Source organism: Polistes canadensis, unplaced genomic scaffold (assembly GCF_001313835.1).
Source record: "Polistes canadensis isolate GaletaPanama2010 unplaced genomic scaffold, ASM131383v1 scaffold_72, whole genome shotgun sequence".
Lineage (NCBI taxonomy): Eukaryota > Metazoa > Arthropoda > Insecta > Hymenoptera > Vespidae > Polistes > Polistes canadensis.
In genome coordinates, this window is record NW_014569619.1 from 259,755 (window position 1) to 269,403 (window position 9,649).

General features: G+C 27.1%; 3 protein-coding genes across 5 annotated transcripts; 2 read left to right on the top strand and 1 right to left on the bottom strand.

The window, feature by feature from the left end:
- Nucleotides 1–292: 292 nt before the first annotated feature.
- LOC106786370 (protein phosphatase 1L) lies at nt 293–2,985 on the bottom strand. Of its 2 annotated transcripts, none has more exons than XM_014747667.1 (9): nt 2,811–2,985; nt 2,592–2,635; nt 2,104–2,349; nt 1,824–2,021; nt 1,438–1,746; nt 1,186–1,342; nt 944–1,074; nt 560–867; nt 293–434 (listed from the first exon to the last, which is right to left on the bottom strand). In XM_014747667.1, the coding sequence occupies exons 2-9, from the start codon at nt 2,625–2,627 to the stop codon at nt 350–352; spliced, it is 1,470 nt and encodes a 489-aa protein (XP_014603153.1). In that variant the 5' UTR covers nt 2,628–2,635; nt 2,811–2,985; the 3' UTR covers nt 293–349. The 2 variants fall into 2 exon arrangements, with proteins under 2 accessions (XP_014603153.1, XP_014603154.1); XM_014747668.1 differs by having other exon boundaries at nt 2,104–2,366.
- A 41-nt stretch (nt 2,986–3,026) lies between these two features.
- Nucleotides 3,027–4,523, top strand: LOC106786373 (probable methyltransferase BTM2 homolog). Its single transcript, XM_014747672.1, has 2 exons — nt 3,027–3,184; nt 3,407–4,523. Exons 1-2 carry the CDS (start codon nt 3,035–3,037, stop codon nt 4,340–4,342), a joined length of 1,086 nt encoding a protein of 361 aa, XP_014603158.1. The 5' UTR covers nt 3,027–3,034; the 3' UTR covers nt 4,343–4,523.
- A 290-nt stretch (nt 4,524–4,813) lies between these two features.
- Nucleotides 4,814–7,336, top strand: LOC106786403 (lachesin). 2 transcript variants are annotated; one of them, XM_014747754.1, is made up of 6 exons: nt 4,814–5,128; nt 5,330–5,571; nt 5,647–5,906; nt 5,986–6,389; nt 6,650–6,767; nt 6,901–7,336. In XM_014747754.1, the coding sequence occupies exons 1-6, from the start codon at nt 5,083–5,085 to the stop codon at nt 6,920–6,922; spliced, it is 1,092 nt and encodes a 363-aa protein (XP_014603240.1). In that variant the 5' UTR covers nt 4,814–5,082; the 3' UTR covers nt 6,923–7,336. The 2 variants fall into 2 exon arrangements, with proteins under 2 accessions (XP_014603240.1, XP_014603241.1); XM_014747755.1 differs by lacking the exon at nt 6,650–6,767.
- Nucleotides 7,337–9,649: the final 2,313 nt, after the last annotated feature.

Sequence of the window (9,649 nt, forward strand, 5' to 3'; positions counted from 1 at the left end):
AAGCTAAAGAGATGGAAGAATGCTTAAAGCATGTTTAAAGTTTACACAGCCAAGAAATAAGGCACATGCAAGAAAAAATACCGAATTAAATTCTATATATAATAAATACAAATAAAAATTGATTGCACGAATGAATATCCTTTTATATTAGTCATGAAACATTCTAATAACAACTCAAATATCGTATTTGGTGAAGTTACAATAATGTAATAAGAGTATATCCATTCTATCTCTTCGCTTTCATAAATTCAAAGTATTAAAGTATGAATTTAATGACTAGAAGAGTTTTGGGAAAACAACACAATGGAAGTTTTACCATATAATACCTTGGAGATAGTTAAGATAGTAGTTACTGATTCCTTTTTGATTCTGTTCCATTGTATTTTTTATCTCGTAAGTCGATTACAACTACTGTGATATTATCCGAAGACCCCCTGTAAAATTTGTATAAATATATATCGTGCGATAACGCTGATTTCTTTTATCATTAATGGAGACAAATTGAAAAAATCTTTGATTATAATTTTTCTTATTTATATATTCTTCGTTGATATATTACCTGTAGTAACTTTGTAATGTAATGCTCTTTGCACCAAAATGTGGTTCATTAATGCGTTCTTTGATAAATGCTACAGCTTCCTCATTTGTAAATGTATCCCATAATCCATCAGATGCCAAAACAAGGAACATTGGATTATGATCGCTTAGGTCAAATGTTAAAATATCTGGATCTGCTATTACTAATTTTTTATCTTTCAGTGGATAATCTCCCAAAGCTCGAGATGTTGCTAATATACCGGCAACTCTCCAAACTCCATTGAATGTTACCAATCCACCAGCTTTATATATTCTCTTTTTTTCTCTTTCCTGAATTAAATATAAATGTATGATTTAATTTAATAATATAAAAGATACATTTTTAAAGGTGAGAATGTACAAACACCTGTTGCGGTTTGTGATCAAATGACAAAGGTATCGCATTCCCTTTACCATCACACATTACACCTCTAGAATCACCAACATTAGCTACTACTAATTTATTATCTTCTAAAAGTGCGATCAGAGCAGTAGTACCTATATTATAAGAAAGAGAGAGAGAGAGAAAATAAAAGATTTAGTTTTAAGATATTAAATATTATTATTTGCATAATATAAAAGTATAAAATGAAAAATAAACTTCTTTACCTGCCACATCCATATTTTTTTTAGCTGCTTTAACTAACAATCGATCAACTGCCAAAACTTCATCAGTTAACAACCTACCATAATTTATTTTATCTCCATCTAAATAAGTTGCCATGTCAATTTCAGGTTGCGTTTCACCTGATCTACAAGGCCTTACCTGGTAAGTAATTTTAATAAATATTTTACATTGCAAAATAAATAATTTTTTTTTTAAATATTCTTTTATCATAAAAAAAATTGTAATTATCGTACCTCTCTTGTGATCGGTCGTGATAGACTATCCAATTTATTCAATAATTCTGGATCAGTAACACCAACACTATTTTTCATACAATCATCTGTTAACGAAGTACTAACGGTCTTACGAAAAGATTTTTTACGTTCAACTGTGGTTGAGTCTATTTTTCCATCTTTTTTATTTTCAGACTGAGATGTTGGCTGATTATTAATTTGATTGTTTTTCTGTATTTCAGAAAATCTACCAGCTATCATATCCTTTAGCTCTATCACCTTTTTATTTATATTTGGAATAAGTTTATCACGAGCATAATTTGCAGCAAACTATAAATAAAATTATAAATTAGTAATGTGAAAATAATGCATATCTTTAGTTTTTAAAAATAAAGATTAAAACTTACTTCCCCTCCGTGACCATCAAAAACTGCAAATAAGGATACACCGGTATTATTTAAATCTTCATTTACTACAAAACGGTCTTCCATACGGGCTCTATGACCTTGTACAGCATAAGCTGCTATGTTTCCTTGTTTTAATTCCCAACTAAGTTTTACCCCATCATTTACAGAATCGTTAACAAGAAATTGCAATTTTGAAACCTGATTATATAGAAAATAAAAAAAAGATAATTTTATTCGAATGAATTAAGAAATTCAATTACATTAACACCAATGATAATACCTTAGATGTTGTACGTCCTAAAGTATATTGGATTCTTTCAAGCAATGTTCTACTCCAAAGATCAACAGCTTGTATATAAAAAAGCATAACTGCTAAGAGTGCCCCGCAGATTAATACCTCTGGTTTAAGAGCGTAGATCCTCATTATTCTCCAAAAATGACCTAACGGAGTATTGACAGCAGCATTTAACACAGTGGGAATACCCACTGTAAACTTTGACATTAGTTTCATGTGTGACACATAAGTCTAGAAACGATAACAATCTTTAAACAATTAATATTTTGTATTAATACCATATATTATATTTTTATGGAAATTATAGAATAATAAACATCAGTTAATATTATCGAAATTAACAATTATCAACTCTATTTAAAAAAAAAATTAAAAAAAAAAATAGTAATCTCATATATTTAAAAATATTATCACAAACAATTAAACAAAACATACGTTACTAGTACTCAAGTTATATTTTTTTTTTAAATTACCTGATATAGAATCCTATCTTCAAACTCGTCATCCATAGTATATTCTAAGAAACCAAGATTAGATTCAATTTTAGGCTAGCACCGTAAATCGTGAGAATAAGTATAATTATTTAATAATTCTAAGATGTTGTAAATGTAAATAGAATATATACATTATTTCACTAATTATATTAGACAATATATACATATACTATGAAAAAGAGAGCTTAAATATTGTACCTCTTGAAAAAGTCTTATGAAACGTATCTCGCAATACTTTACATTTCTAAACACCACCGAAATACAACAATTCCGGTTGTGACCGTGGTACTGCAGTCTGCAGCACTTTGCGGTAGATAAATAAGGGTGAACGTCATCAAAGTCATGAGAAGATACGATGATCACATATAGCTGAAAATCTTTCTATATATACTATACATATACGCATGACATATAATACATATATGTATATGATACTCAGTATGGCGACCGAAGAGCACAAACGATTAGCTAATGTTGTTAAACAAATTCATGCTTTATTACGAAAAGAATGTGAAAAATATGGTCCAGAAATAGCATGGAAAATGCATTTAAGTCGTAACGACGTTTTACAGGTGGGATTATTAACATTATATTTTTTTCTTTAATAATATTATCTTAACGTATGTGTATATATATATATATGTATGTCGTGTGTATGGAGACACGTGATATCTTTATTAGATATAAAAAGAATTATTATTATTATTATATTTATATACACACTTGTTTTAAGATTTTATTAAAATTAAATATATTTTATGATATTGTTTATATTTGATTGAATTTATTTTTAGAAATATGTTATGTCGATGAAAGATCTTGCAACAACTCATTGGAAAGGCAATAATATGGATTCTTTGAGCGGAACTTATTGCAGGATAGAATGGATCAAATCTCAATGTAAAGAATATTTTTTCAAAGGTGGCAAAGAAAAATATTCAATTAGAGAGTTTAGTATTAAAGGAAAAATGGGAGAATTATCTGCGATAGATAGTATTAATAAGAAGGAACAAACTTTCTTGACTTCCGAACAGAATCATTATATTGATAAGAAATTGTTAAATGAAACGGAGGAAACATTTCAAAAGATTTCTATATTAGATGTAGGAAGTTGTTACAATCCTTTTGAGATGGAAAATATGTTTAAAGTAACAGCTATAGATTTGGTAGCTGTTCCACCTAACGTTTTCCAATGTGATTTTTTAAGTGTCGATATAGGAAGAGAACAAATCTTTTCTTCAGATAAAAAACAAATTTTACAATTACCTGAACAGTCATTCGATGTTGTTGTATTTTCTTTATTGCTAGAATATATGCCATGTCCAAAACAAAGATATCTTTGTTGTAGCAAAGCATATAATTTATTAAAGAATAATGGTATATTATTTATTATCAGTCCTGATTCTAAACACATTGGTGCAAATGCTAAATTGATCAAATCATGGAGATACGTTTTATCCAAGTTGGGTTTTATGAGAATTAAATATGAAAAATTGAGACACATACATTGCTTGATATTTAGAAAATGCATTTACAAAGAAGTTGCGTTAAGGTGGACAAATATGCAAACTTTTTCAGAGAGTGATATACTATATCAAAGCGAAGATAAAATTTTTATTCCTCAAGATTTTAAGACAGTTGACGATAAACATAATAATGAAAATAGTAATTATGATATAAATGATGATTTACTTTGTTCGTTCAATGAATTACCTTTCGCTGAATTGTAATATTATTTTTGCATAAGATTTTTTATTTTAATTATATCATATATGTAAAAAAAAAGCAAATCAGGGCAAGCAAGTAAATGAAACATAGAAAGAATTATTCATATCATTCAAAACTGCCATATTACTGAATTTATGCGACATTTTTCATTTGAAAACCTATTTAAAAGAAACTTATATACTACTTAAACACATGTATATATTATTTAATAATAAATTTAAATTTACGATAAATTTTGAAAAGTGGGCGAAAGAATGATATAGTGTCGTCATACAACTTCCGAAATAATTGTTCTTAATATCGGGTAAGTATACTCTTTAATAGATTTATTTAAACTAAGATAGATATTATTTTTAATATTGTTTAATTTTTTTCTTTTTTTATAATAATAAATTTCTGAATTAAAAGAATGAAAATAAAACTAAGTTATAAAAATAAAGTTTCTTTTTTAACTAACGATGTAGCATCATGCGCCATGTTTATTGTCGATCAACAGACACCTGTGAGCATACAAGCTACGTTCCTGTGAGCATCGCCCTCTTATCGTCAAACGGTGATTCTGTGTTCATTCATCAGAAAACATTAATGTAATCGATTTTTGAAAAATAAGTTTGTTTAATAAATTACTTTTTAGAACTTTAAGAATATTGAAAAAGTTCTTTGTCTTAGCGAACTTAACGAAGTTAGTTTTGAAATAAAGTGAAAAATATTCAACTGCCGTTTAAGTATTGTTTGGTGAATCATGGTGAAAATTATACTAATTCTTACTGTTGCAATAATACAGTTAGGTAAATTACTAATCAATTCTTTTTACATAATTTCTATATTATTTAATTTTTCAATGAAATTTTGGTGTATTGAATTTATTATATACATATAAATATACATATATACATATATATATATATATTTACACATATTTATAATAATTTTGTTTTAGTACAATTAAGGTAATTTAGTTGAGTATAATTCCAATTTCAATGTTTTAGCAACATGTCAACGTTCACCAACAATTTCTTATATTTCACAAGAACAAATTAAGGATATTGGTGGAACTGTTGAATTACTTTGCTCAGTGCAATACGGTCAAGAATATCCAGTATTATGGATGAAAACAAATAAAGAGAGTGGATATGATCCATTACCACTTTCTACAAATAGTGCCTTAATTGTAAAAGATAGTAGGTTTGCTCTTAGATATGATCAAGCATCTTCTACGTATACTTTACAGGTAATGTTATAAATAAGATTTATTTTATTAGATTGCATTAGCTTGATTATTTATTATTAAATATTATTATTATAGATAAAGGACATACAAGAAACAGATGCAGGATTTTATTCATGCCAAGTTTTGATTGCTATTAATAATCGATTATCTGCAGAAGTAGAATTGAAAGTACGAAGACCACCTATTATTAGTGACAATTCTACTCGGTCTATTGTCGTTAGCGAAGGACAATCGGAAGTAAAATTAAAATGTCATGCAGGAGGATTTCCAGAACCAAGAATTTCATGGCGTAGAGAAAACAATGCTATTTTACCAACGGGTGGATCAATTTATCGGTATATATAAATTTATGTACTATTAATATAAGCATTATTATTAAGATAGACTTAAATAATAAAACTATAAATATTCTAGTGGAAATGTACTCAAAATAAATAACATTCGCAAGGAAGATCGGGGAACATATTATTGTATTGCTGAAAATGGTGTAGGACGTGGCGCAAGACGTAATATTAATGTTGAAGTTGAATTTGCTCCTGTAATAACAGCACCTAGACCACGTTTAGGTCAAGCTTTACAGTATGACATGGATTTAGAATGTCACGTAGAAGCTTATCCTCCACCTGCAATAGTTTGGTTAAAAGATGGCACCATATTGGTAAACAATCAGCATCAGAGTATATCTCATTTTGCAACTGCAGATGAATATAGTGATACTACAATTCGAATAATAACAATAGAAAAGAAACAATATGGAGAATACACATGTCGTGCTTCTAACAAGTTAGGAACTGCAGAAACTAAAGTTGAGCTTTTTGGTAAGTATATAATAATTTATTAACTTTACATTTGTTATCCTGTTGTACAGTACCTTAGCATATTTTTTTTATATAAAGCACGTGTTAGCAGTAGTAAATATTACAATATATATTTTTTTTTTCTTAACAAATTGTGCTTATTATAATAATACATTACATAGCAATATTTTCACGTAGCCATAATTTATCAATTTATTTCTATTGCAACAGTTTCTTTAGCCAAGTGCATGTTTTTTTTATGTTTGCTTATTTTTGTGCAGAAACCTTTACCCCAGTTTGTCCACCAGCTTGTGCTCAAGTGCATTTTGGAACTGGTGCGACTCCAGTTTCTTCAGGACCCTTGATAGTCCTTATTTTAGTTATTACCATACTGATGAGGTATGTTGTTTGGAACTCTATCTGTTTGATATTTGAAGTAGATTATATGCGAATGTTCATTATTGTTATTATTTACGTTCATTTAATTATTTATTCATAATATATTAATCCCAAACAATGTATATTTTTATAGAAATTTCTATGCCAAATATTAACTACCCAGGACTTCAGTGGGCAACTGCAAATCAATGTTCATTATCAAAGTGGCTACTTGCAGCAGTTAGTATTACTATTTTGGATAGATTTTAAGAAACTTAATATAATCCCGGGGGCCTGATATTCGACATTTTTACTTAGATAATATATTAGATACATTTAGATACTTACTATTGAAATATCGAGACGAATTATTATATAAATGACACGAAGCCTAATACATATATACATGTGCATGCCCTCTTATTTGTGTATGCAGAGAATATACACAAGTTGAGTTCTGTATACACAATGTTAAGAGAAGTACAATACGTTGGTAATATGAATGTTGGTAGTACAAATTAACATTCCAGAGCAAAAGTTTATAATAATGTCACGGTAGTGGTACATATAATTAATAAAGTTTTGTAGGACTTTATATCAGTATAAACTGATGATATAATAAAGTAATCGTTACGAAGGTAGATGTTATAAAAGATAGTCATTTTGCATGAAGGGTATAGCAACAAATTTTATCGAAAAGATGATTATTGAAGTAAAATTTACAGAGTAACAATATGGGACGGAGAGTGAATTGAAAAATACCTCGATTGTTGATTATTACTTTTTAGATGTTTTTAAAATACTGCAAAGTGTATTGTGCAGAATCTAGTACGGTATAAAAGAAATCTTTAAATTCCAGTTACTACTATTATTCTATTCTGCTTGCTCGATTAATAAAAGTATGTGATCTGAATAGAACAAATTTTCATATAAACGCATAAATTATTAAAAATCTCTAGTTACAAATGCGTTATTAAAATATATATATATATATATATTGGGACATGTTTGATAGAGTTAATATCTATCTTCTAAATGATTGATATGACATGAAAAATTTTGGCAATAATATTAAGATAATTAAAATGAAATTTTTAAGTGATAACTCTTTGAATAGTACTTTTTAGGCATTATGCCTTATGTTAATTAATAACTTTGGTATGTGCCAAAGTAAGAAATTAATATTTCACGTTAGTACCTTGTTTGCGACAGATTTGTTAATAGAGAGTTAATAGAGAGATATACATTATAAACAAAACTGTTTACTCGTGCACATTACGATCAGAAGAAGAAGAAAAAACAATAATTTATTTATCCAATTTTTATCTTAATTGCATATATATATATATATATATATATATATGCATAGAAGATATATAAACATATTGTGACTTTTACCGATTCTAAAACAAATAATAATAATATTGTAGAGAAGTAGTACATATCTAATATATTAATATATCTTAACTTTTAATACAATCAATTTTGTATATATTTTGTGTAATTTTATGCCGGATATTTTAGTAGCATTCGTAGTGTACGTAATAAAAAGTGTAATAGTTTCTTTTTTCTTTATTATTTCTTAATACAAGTAATCTCTTAAATTATTTTTCTATATTTGGAATGGCAATAATCATTGTTTTCTTACTTTTTTTGAAGTAGCCTTTACTTTAAATTTTAAAATATAACAAGTATTAACAATGGTAGATAATATACAGGGTGTCAGGAAAGTTTAGATTAGGTGTAATTGGACTTCATAAAAGCGCTGAAAAATAAGCATTGAATATATACTTAACATTCTCATTTTATAATGGTTTAACGTAATTATATTCTCAACAAAAGCGATGGTTTATATTTCTGCACATATGAAAAATGTACTTAAATTTAATCGGTATATAGTTTAATCTTTAAAAGCTATCGCAAAAGCCAATAAAAAAGCAAAACAAAAAATTAACTGCAAGTAACTTCTGCATCTGGTATACATAAAAAAGAAATCAATATTTAATATTATCCAAGTTTCTTGAACAACATTAAAATAAAATTCGTTTGCATGGTAACATTTAGGCCACGATAGCTTTTAAATATTATACTTTATAATATTTAGATTTCAGGTTTACTTGTTTAAAGATTTATTTTAATATACTTTCTAATATATAATATAAAATAATTATCGGTAACAAGATGTAGTATAAGTTGTTTTTGGTGTTATTTATTTATTTATGTTTCTTGTTTTTTGAGTAACGAAGATCTTTTAAAAATTACACCACAAAGAAAATCTTACGAACAAATGCAACTTCTCATTGCCTTATTTTCGGCACTCCCTGTATATAAATGAATAAAATGTAATAATGATGATGTATGCTTTAAGATGAGTATATATCTTACGATATTGCAAATAAGCAACGATAGAATCTTAATAACACTTTTATATAATCTTTTTACATATTTCTAACTTTATATTTGCTTTTATAATATTATGTAGATTTTAATAAATAAATTTTAAATGCTGATATATATTTTTTTTTATTTACTTCATATATATATATGTAAAGTGGATGGATGGTGATATTATATCATGGAGAACAGAGAACAAAATATATATTTTATTTTTTTACTTCTGTCCAAATATGTAGATTGTTAACTATAAATAGTTATCATCGTAATATATTATGTATTTTAGTCACGTATAACTCGACCATCAAGTGATTACGTTTGACAAAGAGAATACGCCCCTAATATAAATAACGCTGTGTTACATGAGAATACATGGGATATTCCGAAACATCATGACTTTTTCCAGACACAAAACGATAAGATTTTAATTTCAAATATTGATTAACAAATATCAATTGTTACATATAAATAATTTATTGACATTTATAATGTATTTTAATTAAGTATAA

What these genes read in the sequence shown, in the direction of transcription:
- LOC106786370 (XM_014747667.1), bottom strand. Translation starts at nt 2,627, where the DNA reads ATGGATGACGAGTTTGAAGATAGGATTCTATATCAG. An exon ending in TTGATGGTCACGGAGGGGAA is followed by an intron (nt 1,747 to 1,823) that starts GTAAGTTTTAAT and finishes TTTTATTTATAG; the next exon opens with TTTGCTGCAAATTATGCTCG. An exon ending in AAAAAATATGGATGTGGCAG is followed by an intron (nt 1,075 to 1,185) that starts GTAAAGAAGTTT and finishes CTTATAATATAG; the next exon opens with GTACTACTGCTCTGATCGCA.
- LOC106786373 (XM_014747672.1), top strand. Translation starts at nt 3,035, where the DNA reads ATGTATATGATACTCAGTATGGCGACCGAAGAGCACAAACGATTAGCT. An exon ending in GTCGTAACGACGTTTTACAG is followed by an intron (nt 3,185 to 3,406) that starts GTGGGATTATTA and finishes ATTTATTTTTAG; the next exon opens with AAATATGTTATGTCGATGAA.
- LOC106786403 (XM_014747754.1), top strand. Translation starts at nt 5,083, where the DNA reads ATGGTGAAAATTATACTAATTCTTACTGTTGCAATAATACAGTTAG. An exon ending in TGTTGCAATAATACAGTTAG is followed by an intron (nt 5,129 to 5,329) that starts GTAAATTACTAA and finishes TCAATGTTTTAG; the next exon opens with CAACATGTCAACGTTCACCA. An exon ending in CTTCTACGTATACTTTACAG is followed by an intron (nt 5,572 to 5,646) that starts GTAATGTTATAA and finishes TTATTATTATAG; the next exon opens with ATAAAGGACATACAAGAAAC.